A 21,688-nucleotide genomic window follows, 5' to 3' on the forward strand; every position below is an offset into this window, starting at 1 on the left:
GGATAACTTACTTATGTGCAGAAAATTACATTTCTGGATAAAAACCTGCAGGTGGAGTTGCAATTTACAAAGTGGGTTGAAAAAAATCCAGGCAGCAATGTAGAATAAAATGCTAACTTGCACTGACTGCAATTCATGCTAGAAGCTGGAAGCATAAAATGCAGGGAGGAGAGATGCAGGTAAGGTGTTGGAAGCTTCCTTTATGTTATGCACCTTGTTACCGCTCTAGCTTTCTTCAACTGCTCCCAGAATGCAGGTTGCAGCTGCCAAAGGCCAACCACAACGTAAAAAACGCTGCATTTTCCTCTGCCACTGAACTATGGTTTTAACATGAAAAAGGCTGTCACCCAGAGGAGCTGCGCATCTGTCTTAGAGTGGAATTCACTTTGTGTATGGGACAAGACTTCCCCAAATTAGCTAGTCTGAGTACTATCACTCATAGCAAAAGCTCGATCATGAGCCAGACACATGCAGAGTAGGAACTGTGTTTCCCACTCCAACTTTCAGCTTTTATCTGAAAGTGGAGCTGGGACTAGCAGCAGCAAAAACAGTTCTTGTCTTTTTTTGCCAAACACCCATGACAATGGGCTGACTCATGGATCTTTTTTTTTTTTTTAATTCTTGGTGCAGAATCTTTAAAACTTTAAGGGTAACAATATATTCTAAGGTCCCGCCTTGCATGTGGTGAACGGTGTCCTTTACACCACAGTATAGATTAGCCCCTTTCAGATGGATCCCAGTGAAGCCAGGGAATTACTTCTGGAAGGAAGTATTCCTCAGTGAATAACTCTGGAGACTAGGAAACGTATGTAAACAAGGTGTAACATTTTAATTTCAGTTTCGGGGCAGCAATATTGAAAATTAATGCAAAGCACATGAGCTGCGCTTTGGTTCAAAACATTTCCCTTTGGCAGGTAATGCTTATGCACCTCATGCAGGGGAAACTAAGCTAAAAGGAAGGTCCTGAGAAATAGTGTACTTCATTCTCGATGGTGTGTGCTAGTAACACCCTGTGTCATTGGTGCAGGGGAAAGCAACAGCAAGTGATGCATTAATATCACATTGGATGGCAGCAGGTTTGGACTCTCCTTTGTGGTTGTGCATGTTTGCTGCCTACTAACTCACATTACTTATCTGTCTGTGCACCAAGGACATGTGTACAATACTTGAGAATCTGAAGCTCCTTTGCAACTCCTACTGACTGCAAGATACAGACTTCAATCTGGCTTCTTACCGAAGCAGGCCCAGAGTGAGTGACTGCAATTTACTCTTATAGTTACTAGTGACTGCACAGCCAGTTGGAACGTGTTTGAATCCTCGGTCATCCTGATGTACAGGAGAGAAACACAAAGCAAGTAAATCTAATCACTTTAAATTTGCTTTGTGAGAGGACCGGGGCTAAACTCCTCTCTCCAGCTTTAAAATGCTATGTGCTTCTTCCTGTTGCTGGAACAGGCATTTTGACAGCTAGATAAGCATGTATAGAAGTCAGCAGTCATGGAGCTGCCCTGGTTAACAATATCTGAACTAGCCTCCTTTCACCTAAGGAATCAGAGCTCTGAAAAAGTAGTAATGAGTTCTTTGACCCCTGCTGCCTTGGTGTCTATGTTCCAAGGGTTCAGCCAAAGCTCTTCCCAGTCCTGGAAAAATCTAACTGCTAGTAACATTCCAAGTGAAAGATAAAGAAGCCTGCCTCCAGGCAGAAATCCTCTACGTTAGGCTCTTCCTTCTACTACATATAAGCCGATGGAATATGGTTATTATATATAAGAAACAGCTATTCAGTATGAGACACATGTTTGGAATGGAGGAATAAATATGTGTTGATAATCTGATCCTTACAAATTCAAAACAGAGCAGCCTAAGACGTAAAGAGGTGAGGGAAGCATCCTGCAGAAAGAGATTATGCAGCCTGCTAGGAGAGTGACAGTCAGCAAGATTTTGATCATAGTTATGCTGAATAAATCTGGAATAACTCTGTTGATTGAACTAACCCTGATGCTATGTGTTCAAACCAAACTGTATTTTTTAAAATATTCTTTAAAAAAAGATCCTCATGTTTATATGGGAAAAAGATCACATAAATAATATTCTGCTGTGTTTATGCAGTGCATTTCATGCACAAATAGCAGTGCTTTTATATAACACAGAGCACTTGCCTATTTTCCAGCAGTTCCAGTGAAGCTAAGGTACAGTGATAGCAGTAGGTTTGCTTTGTACCCAGAGATCCAATTAATGCTTGTCCTCTAATCCTTTTGTAACAGAAGGGCTGGTGCAAAGAAGTATATAGCTGGGAATCTGGATTTCCTCCTTCTGCCACCGTGGTTCACTTCCCCACAAAGGCCTTCAGTGCAGGAGACATTCTGTGATCATTTTTTGGCCACCTTAGTATGAGTGTGCTATGCTGGGGCTAAGAGATGAGAGAGTCCAAATGCAGAGAGGATAAAGAAAACAGAGAAGACAGGGAATCTATATTATAGGCAGCAAAGGACATTGTGGCACACAAGTGTCATGGTGACCTGAGATAACATGTGGTCTGTTTTTTCCAAAAATCTGCCAAAATTTCCTCAGTATCTATGGGGGCCTCTTGCATACATTTGCCTCAGAAAGGCAAGAAACCGGTCAGCACCATCGACTCAGTTACTACATATTCCTGACTCGCTCCTAGTGCAGCTTCAGGGCTGGACAACTAAACTGAGCCCAGAGTGCCATCAGCACGTGGTGGGACGAACTGCTATTGCAAACTGGCTGTTGCAAGGTCAAAGCCACTAGCTGCTGAAAAGATAAATGTTTTTACCACTATCATGTCAAGAAGGGTAAACCACAAATATTCCAGAGCTACTTCACCACCAGAACTAAATCCTGATTCATCATCTCATGAGAATACAGGAACCTCAGACAGAGAAAACCTATTACACTATTTCAGTGCAAGGTTATCTTCAAGGGATCACTGAGTATTATTTTAAATAACCTTTGGTGCTGGAGGTCCTTGGGGGATTATAGCGCAGCATAAGAGAGCAAATGGATTTCTTTCCTATTAAAAATTCCTTTGCTTAATTTCTTCCCTTTACTTTTGTTTCCACTCTATATGAATGTGTCACCTTAAGGTCTGATCTGAAGTCCATTGAGCTAAATAGATTTGGAACCTGGCCCAAACACCTACTCTGTGTGGTATAGCATAGAGGCAGTTTCCTCTTTCATCTTCTGTCTCATATTTCTGCCATACTCCTTAGCATTTCTAGAGAGGGGACTGTATCACAGTCAATAACTGCATCTGTTTTCATAGAAGGCTTAGTCCAAAAACTATCAAAGCTAATAGAAATCTGTTGATTGACTACAGTAGACTGTGGATCAACCCTCAGTCCATCTGCATTTAGCCTTTTCCCTCAGTCATGCATCACAATCCAACTTATTATAAATCTATGATTTAAAAGACATAGATGATGTGTGATGGTCCCTTTAAAAAACAACAAAAACAGCGCAACAATGTTGTTTTTAAAGCAGTGGCTGAGGCTGACAATAAATTTGGATTGAAAAGTTGTGCACTATCCAAAAACTGCAAACACAAGCTCTAAACAAAATCCATATGTGCCTCTCAGAGGTGCAGGTGTCAAAGATATTAAGCCACAAAATGCTTTACATTAAAATAACTTCAAGGACCAGGTTAAGCTCTAAAAACTCCAAGGTAATTCAGAGTTAATCACAACAGCTAGTCTTTAATATGGTCAGACGATAGAAAGTGTATGAAACTCATTGCTTGAAGGAACTAGTAGCACCTTATCTAGACAGAATGAACTTTCATACAGATTCAAGGCAAAGATGTAGTTTCAGTTTAAACATTCAAAAGGCCGTTGGTTGTTTTTTAGCTTTCTAGCTAAAGTCAAGCTCTTTACATTATTTTAATATATTTTCTGCAGCTTAATTTCCTGTGTTTTCTTTTATAGTGGCATAAAAAATTGCCCAGCAAAACTCTGAAGGAGTCATAAAACACTTTCTAGGTTGCTCCATTTTAATTCCTGCTCTAAGGTTGAACTATTATATGAATCTACCAATCACTCTGCCAGTCGAGGAAACAAATTGAGTGAAGCTTTGCTGCATTTTGAATCCTCTCGGAAGCATCTTTGAAGCTCTTGGAAGTTATCTTGGAAAAATTCTGAGAAGCCTATCCTATCCTATCATGTCAGTCCAAGGAATGGGAGTTCTAATTCTGTCATCCATGTGGGAAGTTATTTTTTCAGTGTGTTCTGGATGCTGATTTACAGATACATTGTTTGAATTTTTATAGTCAAAAAAGCAGAATGGAAACAAGTGATAACCTCAATCTGGCTGTGATAGCAAACATTCCTTATGAAGCTAGTAACAAAGGCAGATCACAAAACAAACTGAATTATCTGAGCGCACGTCAATAGGAAAAAATTAGACATCTCCCAACAATGCCTGTGTAGTTATATTTCCAAATCAAATCTACTTCCAAATAAACAATTTATTTGAACTGACAGCTACCCGTTGTTGGGACTATACAAAAACCAGAGCATCTCACTAATCTCTGGTGCTGTATAACATTCTGTGAGTCTTTCATATTCCAGGTATGAATATCCACCTTGTATGTATATATAAACAAGCACAGCTCTGTAATTCTATGGTACCTCCACAGGAACCAAATGTGGACTGGAAAAATATGAAATTTGCTTTTATCAATAGGTAATAGTAAACAGTTCTCCAGTTATTACTATCAGTTGCTATGTATGTTGGCATACCTATTCCACAGTCTCCTGTACCATGACTGCCAAGAGCTTGGGTCACAAGTTATTTTTAATTTCTTTTTCATTACCTGAAAAGTGCAGAGGTGGGCAGTGAAGGCATAGCTACTGGGCCTGCAGGCAGTGCAACAGTATGGATTAAAGGTCTCAAGAGATTCAGATGCTGAGGTAAACAAAACAAAAGAAGGCAGAGGTGAACAATGAAGGGGAGCTGAGGATGCAGAATTTCTTCCATGAACAGAGGTTCCTGTCAGACATGTGACAAAGTGGGCAGGATGCTGAGACTGTGGCCAGTTTTTCTAAAATCTGAGATGTGCCTATAGCTCCAAAATCACATTTCTATCAATGGACTGTTATTTAAGCACCGTCTATTCCTTGGTGTCAGGAAGATGATCCTTGTAGGACTCATTACTAAGTGGTTATAAACTTGTTATACACCATGCATCAGCTACAGAATATATAGATTTTATTCTTCGGATGAACAGTTCAGACAAGCATGGATAATGGTTTCAAATGGTCCAGGTTTTCAGGAGTCTAACTTTTTACATTATCTCTCAGACAATTCAGCTGCTTCCAGAAGTGTGGATAATGTTGTATGAGCTAAGAATTAAACCAGTGGGACTTTCAAGCTTTGTAGTTCATTCATTAAAGTTGATTATTCCTGAAGTTTCCCCACTCTGGTATTCCAAAAGTAATTGTACAGAAATCTCTTTCTGCATAGTAAGTTTTCTTTTTCCTCACTTCTTCAGCACTGTGTTTTGTATGAAGACACTGCCAGGGACTTTCAGTTGTACACATGGTACGCTGTGCTGTCACTGATAGATTAGATTTTGTAGGTGACATGTAGATCAGATGTTTGAACTCCTCCAATGCTAATTGTTGATGGCTACAAAGGAGGTGTGTGAAGGGAACCCCAAGCTATTATACACTAGATTACATTAGATTTTTTTTTCATCTGAACGTTTCTGCCAAGATTTAACCATTTTCAACCAATGACTTACACAGAGATTGTCCTCTACTGTTCCTTAATCCCTGCCAGCCCAAGTGCCCTTCATATATCAAGCACAGTGTTCCCATCAGCTGCATGTAGAAGACTAAGAATTCAGTATCAAAATCACTTACAGGCTGTTGTTGTTTTCCCCAAGTGATGGATTTTATGAGACTTCTACATAATATGTCAAGTCTTTCATAAAATTACAGCTGTTACTGCTCTGTTGTTTTCATCTCACAGAGTACATTTAGGCCTTTAGGAGGCACCTTTGTAAGATGCCTTTTTTTATTTGTCTCAAAATACAGCATGTATCAACTTTCAATAGCTATAATATTTGCTGCTGTCATATTCAAATTTCAGAAAAAGCATCATGAAAGAAAGAAATGCTATCTGCATATCATTCTTCTCATGAGAATCTCCCTGTGGCCTTCTTCCTTAATCCTTTCACCATTATGTAAGAGAAAGGAAATCACAAGCTCAAGAGATTGTTCATACTGCTCCAGGACCAATGGTCTCAAATCTTTTTATGGGGTAAGATGGAAAATGGATGTATTGGCAGCCTAGTTCATGAATAAATTCTGCTGTCTGGGGACTTAGAGGGACAGATTTAACATACAGACAGGAAAAGGGTTTCTGTGTTTGCAACTTGTCAGGGTTGAGAACCTTGAAGATCTTTCATGGTAGGGCAGAGACCTGATCTTTTGGACAGTGGAGAGTTCTAAAGTTTCATAAGTCATACGTGAAGTCTGGATCCATCTCCACATTCTCATGAAATACTTAGGTGTTTGAACCACGCGTATTGGTTCAGGCACAACTTTTAGAAGGATGATACATCCTTTGCCAGGTTACTGACAAAAATTCTTGATCTTGAGAATTTCTATAATAGTCTGTTTTCAGTCCAGAATTCAGGATATGAAGTGTTTCTGACTTTAATTTCAGAGGTGTAGCATCAGTCAACAGAGATCCATTTTATATGGGAAGTAACAACTGTTCCTTTACTACAGCATGGAAAACAGTATCTGCTCAGTAAGAGACCACCTGAACAACTTTTAGTATTATCACATTTGAATGGTTTTTTTTTTCTCTTTCCTACTCTGGGCCATCAGTTTCTCACTTAGTGATCTGAGAAGTGTAGATGGTAGCAACAAGAATTATATAGAGAATGGAAGAGTTGGGCACAATGGGCCTTCCTCCATCCCACGAACATTTGTGAAATAGATGGGTTTTTTCTGAATGGAAGGATGAGAAGACTAGAACTGAGAGCCTGGGAACTCTGGTGCGTGAGCTGGGAAGAACCCAACACCTCTTCACCAAATGGTTTGTTGTATGTGCATTCTGCAGTGAAAAATCATTCCACCAGAGCATTCCAACTGCCCAGGTTGAAGATTTTGGTTGTAATTCAGTGCAAGATGCATTGTATTATACACACACTTCTGTGTTTAGATATACAATGTGTATCAAGTCAACAGGAGTGGTGTACATACTCAGCATCTTGCAAGGCTGAGTCTTTAAGAACATCTACACTACAGAGTGCAATGTGTTACTTGGACTAGCTCACTTACTGAAGGAATTGAGAAAAGTAGCACTGAGTTCATCACAGGCGCATTTTTCCTGCTTCTTAAGCAAGTTTTGCAGTGCCAGGAGTCCTGTACTGTCCTAACTAGGCTGTTTCCAGGATCTAAAATAGCTCGTTCAAAGATACAGGTACTCCTAAGTCATGCTGCAGACTACTGTGCAGACACAGCCTCATTTATTTTTAGGTGATGTTCTCAGACCACTATTATGAGATACCTGATCTGGTCCATCTTTGTATTTAGTCCAGCTATGTATATAGGTACCACCTGACATTTTGTTGTTATTTCAATATCTGAAGAACAACGAAAAGTACATCAGAAGTGTGGTTTGAATTTGATACAGAAAAATCATAGTACCAAAGGAGCTTAAACTTAAATGTGTTACTAATCATGAACGTTCTTGGAAGCCAGTGTGTTTAGTCAGGGCAGCAAGCTTAAAAAACACTAGAGCCAGATGGGCTGATTCATACTCCAGCATGCAGCCTTATCTGCTGAGAAATCAAACCAGCAAGTGGAATACGAAAACCCTTTCTAAATCCTGCAGTTGTGCATTTTTGCTTCTGCTGTAAGCTTTCCCGTCTTAGATTTACATATTCCAGAGTGTACTCAAAAATTGTAGATCTTTAACTAGACTCTATATGCTTTGATTCACAATTGTTCCACGTAGAAATGATCTACAATAAATGTTCCATTTATTAAGGCACTGTCCATAGTAGTGCCATAAGAGACAGCAGCAGCAGCTAAATGCTTGAAGAACTTGTACATTAAGTTTATTTTCATGACAGGAGGCAGGAGGTCTGAAGTCCACTCTGGCTCAAGAGCCGATCCAGCTCTGAGAATGATGGTGAATTCTCTCCCTAACTCTATAAATCACCTCTCCTCTGACAATGCCTGGAGCATCCTGAGATGAAGGAAGGAGTTCCAGCTTGGAAGCACGTGATGTCCTTTTGAGTGTCGCTAATGTTAAAAAGAGTCCCAATGAATGTGAACGTAGTATTTTTGGTTACATATGTGTGATGATAAGAATACAGTTCAGATAGTATACTTTTCAGAGCTGCAAAAGGGAGGAATACCTAGTTCTGATAAGACGCAAGGTCTGGATTTTGCCAATGCTAGATAGAATAGGTTTCACCAAAAAAAAAAAAAGTTAGCAGTGAATCTGGTAGAAGCTGGTAGGATTGAACCACTGGTAAAAAGTAGAAGATGCTTCATAACATATGTCTGACAACTACTTAAGATTCGTGGTGGCTGGTGCCAGGGAGACAGGATACAAACACTGCATCTCTTTGTGTCAGCAAGTCCAGTGTCACTATGGATGCAGGAGACCTTAATTCCAAAGGGAGAGCAGTGCCAACTTTTCTTAAAGGAATCCCTTCAACAGCTCCTCCACTTAGGTAGTTATGAAGTTCAGTTTCCAATGAAAGTTGCTGCCTCCTGGCATTACCTCTGCTTCATTAAATAAGGAGGCAGTTATTTGGGCAGTTACTCTCTACAAGGCCTGCAGAAAATCAGGAGGAAGAGCCCAAAGTCACTGTGACTAGCACTACTCATTTCTGAAATGCAGCTTGAGGAACTGAGGGGAAACATACGTGACAGAATATAATGAGTATTTATGAGAGTAATGCGAAGGGATGGCTAATGGCCAGAGCTCTGGCATGTTCCATTAAAAATTAACCAGGGAAACCAGAGAAATGAATTTCCTGCAGATCATGGGATGCTGCACAAAAGACATTGTATGCCAGACACAGAGGAATGGAAAGCTGGCATAAGATGTGCAAGAATGCTTGAGATTCCTATTCAGATCAGGCATGAACATTACCACTGAAGACAGAGCACCAAATATGATATGCATAATCACGGTGGAAAGCAGAATGCAAATAACCCCTGAAATCACAGGAGATTCCAGGTCCTCTTTTTTTCAGATCTATCTGAATTACAGATTCAATTAGGGAAAAAATAAACCTTAGCGGGACTCTCATTTTTAATGAGATGCTGCCCACCTAACAATTTAATGGCCCACCATATGTTGCAGATAGACTATAGATAGACTCTAGGAGCAGTTAAGAGAAGATAATGGATCACAATTCAGGAAGGGCTCATTCTGAAAATTTTCTGAATTTATCAGTTTAAACACACAGTACGAAACTCTAGCTGAAGAGTCTGAATAGCAAGAACCTAATTTGATAAGATAGACTTGAGAGTGTACAGGGGCCCTTACTCTTCCTCACTAGGTCACTGTAGAATGTTTTAAAATCTTCATAGGTATCACGACATTTACAGCTTCACAAACAGAAAAAAGCCAAACAATTCACTGCCAAAGAGCACTTGAAGCAAAAACAGTCAATCCAGAAGCATTTATGTTTCTATACTAAATACTGTACAGAGATATTAAAAAAAAAAAGGAAAAAGTTCCTGACCCCAAATGCCAATTACATACTGAGAGTGGAATTTCTGTGATTTAACTTAAGCTGTCAAAAAAGTAAGCATCTAGTGTAAGCTATTCGCCTGCGCTCCCTCAATAATCAGTGGAGAGAGACAGGCATCTCCAGGGAAAAATTCTTCTCATTCTGGGTAACAGGATGAATCACCCTCTGGGGACAGCATGTTTCCAACAGCTATAAAGGGTATCTAGATGATTCCCTTGCCAACTGAAGTTTAGATTAGCTGGAAAAACAGACCAGATTTTGGGCACACCGGCCCACCAGTCCTTCTTTTGATCTGAAAACGGAAAAGGGGTTCGTGTTCCCAGCATCTTACCACTTAATCTAACAGTACTAGTTGGTCAAATAAAGCATACTACCTTACAAACTTTCTTTCCTATGCATTAGACCATCATAGAGAAAACTCTACCATCAACTAGATGCTGAAGTGCTAACTCTAAAGTTGAATGGGATGAGTCTCATCCCAGGACACAAGAAGGGTGGCGTCATGGCATCAGATGAGTTATGTGCTTGAAATGCTTCTTCCTCATCACTGATTAAAAAAGGATTCTAGATCCCTAGATCAGGTATTACTATACACATCTGATAGACAGATGTACATCATCATCAGGACAGATGAATCCTACCAAAAATTGACAGCTGGATGCCATTTATTCTCCAGTAAAAGCAATGAACACACTCCAATCCCAGCTGAACAGCAAACTGACTTGTGCACTCATGTTCCTCCAGCATTGCGTACTGCTTCCTGCTCACAGGTTTTGGTCAGGGAACAGCTGTTTTCCTCAGACAATGAAACTCTCTGGAGTAAGTCAAATAAAACCCCTTTCTATGATGCTGCATGAATACTCTTTTATAAGTGGAAATGAGGGGTGCCACTAAGACAGACATTTAGGGAAAAGCTCCAGTCAAATCTACCAGCCATTAGGCCATGTCGGGAATGTTGTAACAGCCTCGTGAAAGATCCTGCTTAGTCTCTTTCATACAGTGGCTCTTAATAATGAGCATATAATAAATGTACAGTCTGGAGGAATTTACTATACAGTATCCAATTGGATTTATATAGTCATAAACTTGTACAGCACTGCTTCTGTGATTTACAACAGTCTCTACTAATTATGAAGCTATGCCTGGATTTGAGATGTAAAAGGCAAATGTTACCAGACTGGTTGTACAGTGATGCTATACAAATGCACGTTTGCCACAGCAATCTTGAACTGCTTGTTAACAGAGAACCATTGCAAATAACCATGTGTTGCTGTTATGAAAAGCACCAAAAGCAGAAACCTAGGACATTTGGGGATGGGGTTTTATTGTGATGGAGTTTAGAGATAAGGGAAGGAGTGGGGAGTGGATAGTCCATGGACCCCACCAGTGAAACTTTTGCTACATTCTGCCTGGATTGTAGGGGACTGGACTTGGCAGCTTACCTGATCCCTTCCCCAATTTCTACTTCTGATTTCCTGAAAAGAAACCACCATAGGAAATACTATAACTTACTGTAGGACAAGCCTCTCATGACCTAAATGGATATAGAAGGATGTTTACTTCCGAGTTTTCCAGCACAGACATTTAATTTTGCTGTTACTCAATATATTAAATAACTATTTCAGAATGGACTGTATGTTATTAATAGGAATTACCTGGGCATCGTGGGCAGCACAGCTGTGGTACATGCACAGGGGAAGGACAGTGTAGACTTGGGCATCTTATTCTGCTGCACAGTACATTTCCATTCTGCAGATGAACATAATATAATACTTTAATGAAATGGGCTATCTTACTGATTTCCGTGTTCTCTATTCTGCATCTAGATATTTAAAAAAAAAACAACGCCTTTTTACAACATTCTGATTTCACTCACACCAGGGTAAGCCCAGACTACTTTCACTGCCTCTGAATTTATGCTAGAGGTCAGAATGTAGCAGAAATCCATACAAACCTTAAAATCAGAGGAAGTGCCTAAAAATGGATTGCAACAATGTTCATTGGTGTTTTTCTTCTGAGCAGATTATGCTTAGGAATTGCATTTCCCAAACTAAGACACAGATAATGAATGGTAGGTCTCTGAGATATCCCCTACTGAGGGTTAGTTCAAGACCGCAAGAGACAATAGTGTCTGTAGTTGTTCCTGAAAACTGTGGAGAGTCTTTTGTTTTCATTTTATGGGTTCCCCAGTAGACAAAAACCACCAATTCATAAGTAGCCATTTTTCTAAGAAATACAAGCAAGTCTTGGGAATAGTGTTCATTATTCATATCATCAACATAATATTCTATTTGACCACATCTAAGTTTGATTTATAATTAAAACACAGGGAATTTTCATTCTCCAGTGTCTGTAACCAGAAAAGACTATCCATTTCAAATTCCCATTTCCTATCTATAATTCATCCTCCTAATTTGGCTCTGAGTCACTCATGTTTATAGCAAGAAAGATCTTTCGGTATGAACACTGACACTATGGTATGACTGTAGTTTTCGGTGGTGTCAGGAATAAACCCTCTTCGTTTTCATATGCCTTCTGGAGCAATGAAATGTTTCCAGTGGAGGTGCTATCTATTCCTTAGATAGCGTATCTGTAGGCTTCTCTAGCCATCTCTTTCAAATTAATCCATTGACTCCTAAATATCTGCAGACCACAGGCTGGAATCATACTGTTAGATCATTACTACCCACAAACTACATTTGTGCATCTGCTTTGGAAAGACACTAAAAATGATATCACCATCTGTTTCCAATCATGATGGAAATTAAATATACTGATTTTATAGAGAAGGAGCAAATTTTAGGCTGTAAGCTCTTTGCAGGATAGGGACTATCACTGGTCTGCACAGCTCCTTGCCCAGCAGAGCATCACCTGAGAGCCTGTAAAGCACGACCGTAGAAGAAAGGCCGGCACTGCCTGCTGGCCTGGCTCCATGTTGCTTACTTGACCTGTTCCATGGCCTCGCTCCCTTCTTAATTATTAGTCCTGTGAAATCTCCTGGGTGAATGTTTACTTTCTGTGCATGATCAGCTGTGATAAAAATTCTGCAGACCTACTTTGCTCGTCAGTGCCGTCTGCAGTACTCCCCTGTTTGCAGCAGGACAGAACTATTTTAACTGATCTTGCGCTTGGTAAGACTGATCTTATGCTTAGATTCACAGCTCCTGTAGCCCTCTGTGAGTCAGGGCCATGGTTAGCACTTCTGCATCGGATACCCAAAGAGTAACAACACATCTCTCTTCCCAAGCTGTATTATCAGTGCTAAGTGTGGAGAACATTCATTTTAGCCTCTGCAGATCTGACTATGACCACAAGCAAAAAGCTGCTGTAGAGAGTAAAATAATGATCTGACAAACTGTGAGTGCTCCAATTTACCTGACAGTAACAGTCAACAGTCTCCACTGTGTATTGTGGGGGAGGAGGGGTTGTAAAAGAAAGGGGGAACAGGGTGAGAACACTGAATTATGTTTAGTTTTACTCTGGTTTAAGTATGTAAACTATAACTTGTAAAAATACAATACTACATACATGCAAAAACAGGATGGCTTTTTTTTTTTTTAAATCCCAGGCTGAATAATTTGGCCTCTGTTTAGTTAGTTAACTTGTCTCGCCTTCTTCTTAAACATCAGAAGTCTGTGTGTTGGGGGGGATGGATGGACAGACTGTTGTTTAGAGATGGAGCAGAGATCTCGGTTTGTGAGACTTGTTTTGTGCAGAGATCCTATGGATCATGATGTTTGAGGCCAGCAAAGACATTTTGGTCACACTGGTGAAGAAGACCTCTGGGCATTTTTTTAGCTTTTCTCTGCAGCGTGAGGGAGAAGGTTGCTGTTTCAGCCTCTGTACATATCCTTTGCCTAACCGATTTACTGCCAGGGAATCAGCAGTGGTTTATACTTAGGTCTCTCTTATTTGCTCTCTGTGCAACACTTTAGTTTCATTTTTTATGCTGTAATATTTGGTTTAAGGTCTGTGCTTGTGCTATATCATGGCATGTTTTCTAATGCTTTATCTAGCCTTAATTTTGTTAAAATTATAAATTATTGAGAGTTTCTGGATGGTCTGGAGCTGAAGACATTTCTTTTGGTCAGGACAAAACTCAAATGAATGGCTGGATGCTGCACTTGTTACTTGGAGTCTTCCTTCCAGGCTGCAGGAGTCACATCCCAGAGATCCCTCAGCATATTCACGGCTGAAATAACCCCAAGTTACATTTTGCACCCTCACAGTACAACAAAGGTAAAACAGAGCAAACAAGGAAGCAGAGTCCAGAACCACTTCTGAGCTGCATGTTCTGATAATTACCACAAGCAGTTTCCTTTTTTACTAACCTTGTTGCCCTGAACTGTCACTCTGATGTTCCATGCCCGTGTGCGAAGGAAAGAAATAAAATATACTCCATTTGTCAGAGCCTCACAGTGCGTGCGTATGCCTGGATTACAGCAGAGCTGTTCTCTAGAGCAGAATAGCATGCACTTTCCCATCCCTTCAGACTAACATCTTCCTAAAAATCGTTGAGCAAAGACTTGTATCCAGATCTCTAGGGTTTCCATTGAATTTCATCCCTACCCAAGACACAGCCTTCCAGCAAGTCTTTTACCATGCATAGACTCTGAGGGAGTTTTCAACTTTGCACATAGATAGCAAAAGTGAGTGAAAACTCCTTTTTGCTGTAACCAAGGCCTTTTCCTTTTCTTGCTACTATGTTGCTTTTTCTCTTACAGATGCATTCTGCTGCACAGCTCTGAGATGCAGCCAAGCTTGTGGGACTACCGTTTGTGCATCTCTGCATTAAATTGTAGTAGCAGATCCCTCAGAGCAAATGCTGCACAGGGGCCCAATATTTTACACTTTCAGGAGGGAATTAGCCAAGAAAACTTTATTCTGCGTTAAATACAGCATCTGGAGTGTCTCATGTGTTAGTGATTAAGATCCCTTGTTGTTTAGTCATTTTAAAGTACTCCAAGGGACATATTCGGCCTTCATTTTCCTGCCCCCCCAGCTGTATATGACATACTTAGGGGATCTATGACTGCTGTGTGTCCCTATCAGGCATCACCTGATGGCAGCCAAGGACCTGTCCTTTCACATCCTACCCAATTCTCTCTGCTCCCCACACCCTTTTCTCATTTTTCATCTTCTCATTCTTTCATAGATTTTTACAAACGGTGATATCCCACGCCTGCTCCTTCAGCACTTTAGGGCAGCAGATGCTTTGACTGTGGAAATGCCTGTGAAGATGTGGGCATTGTACATAGATCAAAACACTACCGAGTTCAGGTTCAGCATAATCATCCATATTGATGGAACTGCAAGGATTATATTTAGGTCATGGGGTCCAATTATTCAAGACGCAATGTTCAGCATGGACAAAGCTTCTGGCTAGTTGAGGAGCTGTTTTGTCTACCCCATGCAAGTATTTTTTGCCGGTATTGGCCTTCTCTGTTAATGTTTTCGCTTCACTAGGATCACCTGCCTCTATTTCCTGCAGCATGATCAGGACCCGCTGGTGAAAACAGGTTTGGGCTTTGTCAAATTGTAGATACAACAGAAAGGGTTCTAGTCAAATAAGCAAGTAGAATAAGTTGTAGGATCAATAACTCAGCAGTCCTACCTCTGAGCAAAGACAATTAACGCAGTAAACAAGGCCGTAGGGTTCTAGGTAAGGATGCCATCTTTCTCCGACACGATACTTCTTATCTTGAAACACACAGTATGTATCTGAATCTGTAAAACAGTAAAGAATTGAAAGAGCTATGAAAGAATGTTCCCATTCCATGCTTACAAAGTGTTTTTAGGTGTGCAGTGTTTTCTCTAAACTATTTTTTTCTTTTACTGGAGAATCACACAACAGAAATGCCCTTAACTTCATGTGCTGTTGTTTCTAACCTCTCAAACCAAAATAAATGACATGGCCCCTCATCTTTCCAAAACTGCGGTTCCTGAAATAGCTGCTTTCATAAATAAAATGGCTTTCATACAGGATGAGTTTATCCTTTCACCTGCAAAAACACAGGCTAAGATCTCGTTTAGGTAACAAAATTAAAATGCTTGATTGCTCAGACAGGTTTATAGGAAACAAAACCTTTTCACTGCAAAACCAAAGCAATTGGCTCGACTCAGGAAAATCCCAGGTTGTACAGCACAGAGATTTTCAACAAGGGGACTGCAAAAGGAACATAAATGCACTGTATTTACACTGCATGTTCAGTATCTCCACATTTTAACAATGTAATAAAAATGTTTGTCCTACTATTTCAGACTTACATATGCATCAGCATTCAAAATATTTTAAGATCTTTCTGTTCATTAAGCACTTCTAATCTTGCAGGTGCAGTTTTGCAGATGTCCATCTGCCTATCAGACATTACTGCCCTGTCCCTGTGACATGGTTTAACATTGAAAACCCAAATCTCTTCCATAAAAGGGTGTTTCTCATGTGTTTCCATGAGAGAATTCCCTCCTGTTATCTTAATGATGTCCAAATTCAGCTTAATTCTCCAGTATAGATGATACCTCAGGGTATCAAACAAAATACCTGTCTTCCAAGTGATAATCCAAGCAAGGGACATTCTTCCCATTTACTGGGCTAGAAGAAGGTCGCAAGAGGTAGGGATTAGCAGTAGCAACTGTGAAGTGATCTGCTTTCACTTCACGCAGAGGCATGACAAATGAAATGCAGGGTCTGAAAAAGCAGACGGCTGAAGTGAAGTTTGATAATTTCTCACACTGCACTTTCTTTGAACAGAGGTACCTGCACATTGTTTTCTTGGGAGTAAGTTCAGCAGAGAAGGCGGCCTTTTTTCAACTCACCTTTTTTCCTTCTTTTTTTTTTTTAATCTACCTCCTTAGAAGCAGAAGCTGCTGATACTGAGGCTGAAAAATACAACTACTTCTCAAGGGCAAACAATGTCCTTTGTAAGAAGAAGGCTAAACCCCAGCGTATGCAGGTGGGGAGAGCATTCCAGAGAGCTAGTGAGAAGGCTGAAGCAGTCAATAACTCCCAGGCTTATTTGGGCAGTTACTCCTCCTTGCCATGCTTTCTGAAATGTGTTAACATCTCCCACAGATGACAGGCTTTGTAGAAATATTCCCTTTGTTTTGTTTGTATTCTTTTCAATACTTCTCATCAAGTTTCTGACAGTGCTTAGGCTCTTAATTTTCTCAAAGGATGTATCTAATCCAGTTCATATGAGGTTGTTTTTGGAACACAACGGAACAGTCTTGGACGAGCTTTACACAAGCTGAAAACTTCAGCACAATAGTCTAACACATGGGACAAAATCCAGATAATCTGTCAGATGTTTACAGAGGTCACTAAAATGGAATTAAGCACTCTCTTGATTCAGGATATTTGAAATAAAACAGATTCTCCAATTGATGTATTATGTTCTTTATGACACAATGAAACCTGTATAGCTTTAGGAAACCGTGCCCCAAACGTGGGTGTGACCTGATTCTACTAAATGTAGGATTAGAAGGAGGAAGAATGTTAGAAGGTTTTGAACACAGTTCCACAGTTTAGGACGTTCTTGTTTGAAGATCTTTTCTGAACCATATCTGTTAAATAGAAGGAAACTGTCAAATTTGGGTGAATGTGACAGCTTTGTCTGAAGTCTACTTACGTTTTACTTGTTCTAGTTTACCTCCATCTATGAAAAGGAGACAGAGCACACCAAAAAAGATAAAATGAAAATCTTCCAATATCCACTTTTTTCTCATCTTTATCGACAAAAGGAAAAGAAAGAGCATCCAAAGTAGAGAATGTTGAGCTGTTGGGAAGAAAAGATTAAGTGAATTAAACTAAAATCCCATAAAATACTTAAATTCTCTGACATTATTTCATCCAGCACACAGAAATCCTAAACTGCCAGAACCAAAAAATCTGCCTGTATCATGGATCTTCATTTCATGGAAACAGCTTTGGCTTCAGGTCATTTCATTTTTGGAAAAGGGGCCACATTCTCATTCATGAAAGCTGAAAACTTTATTACTTCTAATAAAGTCCTTATTTTATTCCAAAGCAGAGAACTCTGGCAGGTAAGCAATCTGAATTCTTAAAAGTTCTCTTTCACAAGAAACTACTTCAGGAGATTTTCTTGTAGAGCGGCCCTTTTAGATGTTACTTAGGAAATACAGGTGTCAACTGCAACATAAAATTAACCTTGAGTATACCTGGGGTATTGACCCTGCACTGTGGAAATCGCTGCTTCGAGTGAAGTACTGCCATGCTGCAGTCAGCGGGAGTTTTCCTCGCTGCACCTAACAGGGTCTAATTCCCCCCTCCTCCCCTCTCCCAACTACTATTGTTCTGGGATTGTGTATCATTAATTTTTCTAGAGTTAACCCTTCCATTGCCTTGATATCTTAAAGTACAATCGGGGCATGAGACGTCATCTTCATTCTTGTAGATTTTTAATGTCAAAATCTTGCATATGGAGCAAAGCTTAATGTATTCTCTGTGTGGTGCAGAGATGGTATCATACTTGCTGCACGCACCGTTCTGTTTGTCTTGTTCTGCTTTTTAAAAGGTGAATTATTTTATAATGGAAAAACCAAGGGAGAAAATAATCAACTAAAGTAGAATTTTTTTTTTTTGATAGCCAACCTAAGATTCTAAATTGACAAGTATGTTGATGCTTTACAGTTTATCAGAATTCATTGAAAAATATTATCTTCCCGGAGTACACTTGTCCATAATTTACAATGTTGGAGAGACTTGGGTTTGATTTTAAGAGTCTTGATGTGGATTCACAATTAGTTTTACAAAAGTTAAAAAAAAAAAAGATTCACTATTGGAAAAATAAACAATCCGCTTTGTAAACTATTTCAACCTCTTCAGATTTCATGTAAATAATAGAACTGTACATGAATATGTTTCAGCTTACAGATAACCACAACAGAAATAATAATTTATATATGTATATTCAAAATTAAGTGGTGGATAGCTTAGAGAAGTTAACTAAAGAGTAAGTTAACAAGCACTTGAAAAGAAAAATCTTCCTATTAAGAGATGTAGGATACTATAACAAAGGGTGGCTGATCTGATTTTATCAGAGTGGTTTTATTGCCTTTACTGTTTAAGGGCTCTCCACTCTATATTCCCAAACCACAACCAAAATGGACATCTTCCTTAACTCATCACATCTATGCAACTACTCTGTCTAGACTCAGTAAGCTCATTCAAAATAATGTAAAGTGCATCTGAAAACATTCAAAAAAAATAACGCTATTTTAAAAGCACACTCCCTATGCAGTAACAAAATAAAACTTTCCATTTATTTTGGAAGCTGAGAATAATATTCCAATTTCAGAAGAAAGGTTTAAGTCATTTTTTCCTTTCAACATGTTCAAATCACATAGGACATTTTTAAGCCAAATAACTTTTTAAAAACTTGTTTAAAATTAAAACCTCGTAATTTAGTCCCAGGACATCATGTATGCATTGAGAACAACAGTAGAACATCACTGGGTCTAGCAGAAACGTGAATGTTTCAATATTTTGGCCTTCTTGGAGGTTGCTTAAGCAAACAATATTTATAAATGGAGCACAATTACCCTTTGTGCAGTACTTTACCTGTTAGCTAGATTGGGTAGTTCGAATAGAAGGGCTCAGAAATCCATTTTAAATGTCAGGTCTTCAAAAGGAAGAACATTTTAAAACTTGGACTGCACAGTAATGTGAAATGGAGGAGTTAATAACAGAAATGGGATGGGGACTTTTTGATGTCTTTCTTAATTCTCTTTAATTTCTGTATTGTTGTTACTCCAAATATAAACACATACTTTTCACTATTAGCACACTCCCTTTATTTCCCCAAAGGGCAATGTCCTAAAAATATTCCTGGATTTAAATAATCTCAGTTAGGATTAACCTGTTAAGTATTGGTGTGTTTTCTGCTTAGCAGAAACAATGAAAAGCGATCCACTTCTTACATGAATTACTCACAGAAATAAGGCATGTGGGTCTATTTTGAACGCCTCGCCCTCCAAAGAGCCCAGTGTAGTAACTACAAGTGGCAGAGTCCGGCCTCGCCACGTTTTACGATTAATGAAAAAAAAAAAAAAAAAAAAAAAAGGCAAGCAAGCAGGGCTGAGAGTGGCTGGAAGAGGCTGTGAGAGGAGCGGTGGTAGCAGAGGCAGCCGGCTATCCCCGAGCGGGGACAGGCGTTCTGCCCGCAGGGCTGCTCAGCCCCAGACGGGCGGGCTTTCCCCTCCATCCCAGGGATCCCATCTCCCTCCGCTCTCCCCAAGGCTTTTATCCCTGCAAGCCTTGCGCTTTTGCCGTCGGGGGGGTGTGTGTGTGTGTTGGTTTTAAGCAGGCGAGTCTCCAAGTGAACCGCGGCCAGAGGCTCCTGGCTCTCGCTGTTTTAACAGAATAGTCGTCCCTTGGGCGCCGAGCCCGGGGAGCGCCCTGCAGCCCCGCCCGGGGCCGAGAGGGAAGTTTTAGGTCGAGAGCTGCCGTCGGCGGAGTCCCCGTCCGAGCCGCGGCGCTTGCCCGGGGCCCCAGGAGCGGAGCCGCAGCGCGCACGCCGGGACTCGGCCAGGTGCCGGCGGTGCCACCGAGGAGGCGGCAGCACGTCGGCCGGCCTCTACCATGGTCAGGACGAAATAAGCCGGGCTGAAAGCACGGGGGGCGTCGGGTGTATCCCCGCGGGGCTGCATCCCCGCGGGGCTGCCTGTGCCGCGTCCCCAGCCCCCGGGGCAGTGCCCGCGCCAACGGGCGCAGCTCCGACAGCGGGACTGCGCCTTCCCCGGGGTCTTGCCTAGGAAAGAAAAGCTCACAAACCTGGGGCAGCGCTGGAGGCCGCTCCGCTCAGCCGCGGGCCCCGGAGACTGCCTGCGAATAGCGGCTTCGGCTGGGGGAGCCGCACGGCTCCGTTCTCTCCGCTCGGCCGGGGTACGGGAGGGCTCCGGCCAGGCGGCTCCGCTTCCCAGTCACGTTGCCATAATCTTCTCCCGCGGCTCCCCCGGGCTTTTAGGTCTCTCCTTCGCTCCGGCGGTGGCGGCGGTGAGGGGGCAAGCAGGGGACCGACGGGTCCTGCGGCAGCCGCCACCGGCAGCCCCCGACCCCCGAGTGATGGACGGGAGCGGGCAGGGAGGAATCCCGTAAGCCCGAGCTCCGGGAACGCTGCAGGGCGAACGCTCCGGAAGGTCCCGGGCTGCCCGGCCTGGGACACCTGCCACCGCCTCCTGCCCCAGCGGGGAGCGCAGCGAGGCCCCGCGGCCGGAGGATGCTCGGCGGCGGGTCCTGCCCCGCAGCCCCGCCAGCACTGGAGCGGCGGCGGGAGGAGGAGTGGAGCAGCCCGCGCCCCGGCGGTCCGCCTCCCGCCCCGGCCCCCTCCTCTCCTGCGCCCCGCTCCTGCCGCCCGGCACACCAGCGTGACTGACACGGCCTGGGGTGGAGTTTGCTCCGCTGTGGGGGGCCGTGGGGAGAGCGGCGCTCTCCGGGGCAGGGGGCTCGGCGCCCGCCCTCCGGTCTCCCCTCCCGCCGTGCGGGAACCACCTGCGGGCCGGCAGGACCTTGCTCCGGTGCCTTCAAACGGAGCTGCGGGCTGGGTGAACGTAACCCGCTCCGGCCATAGCTCCCTCCTCGGTTACGGAGCCCCAGGGGCGGTTTTCTTAGAGAGAGGACTCTACACCGAGATGGCTCTTTAATGGGCTTTTCACACGCGAGGTGCCCTCCAGAGCAGCCCCGATGGAGTTAGCGTCCACTGGGATTTGTCAGACACCCTCCGCTGGTACTCTCTGGTCTGATTTATTGTGTTAGAAGGTTTCAAGGTCACATTGAGATTCTGGTGGAACTGAATTAAACTCATGACTCATGACATTATATGCTTGGTCAAACATTCTTTTTCTGTCTTGTTGTAGCCCCTGTAACTAATAAGAAGAGATCAGTGAACCCTTGACAAATGATCTGAGAAAAAGGGTGAGGTA

General features: G+C 41.9%; 1 protein-coding gene across 5 annotated transcripts in view; it reads right to left on the reverse strand.

Annotated features, from left to right (window-relative positions):
- The window catches only part of CHRDL1 (chordin like 1), a 45,175-nt gene extending 24,117 nt beyond the window's left edge, over window positions 1-21,058 (reverse strand). For all 5 annotated transcript variants that reach the window (XM_054840019.1, XM_054840022.1, XM_054840021.1 and 2 more), the window contains exons 1-4: window positions 20,541-21,058; window positions 17,377-17,523; window positions 15,366-15,478; window positions 11,407-11,500 (exon numbers count right to left, since the gene is read on the reverse strand). In XM_054840019.1, coding sequence (XP_054695994.1) covers window positions 11,407-11,500; window positions 15,366-15,478; window positions 17,377-17,503 — 334 coding nt within the window. In that variant the 5' untranslated portion in view covers window positions 17,504-17,523; window positions 20,541-21,058. The remainder of the gene's footprint in view (window positions 1-11,406; window positions 11,501-15,365; window positions 15,479-17,376; window positions 17,524-20,540) is intronic.
- Between the last annotated feature and the right edge of the window lie 630 nt (window positions 21,059-21,688).

This window comes from Grus americana, chromosome 12, assembly GCF_028858705.1.
Source record: "Grus americana isolate bGruAme1 chromosome 12, bGruAme1.mat, whole genome shotgun sequence".
NCBI classification, from domain to species: domain Eukaryota; kingdom Metazoa; phylum Chordata; class Aves; order Gruiformes; family Gruidae; genus Grus; species Grus americana.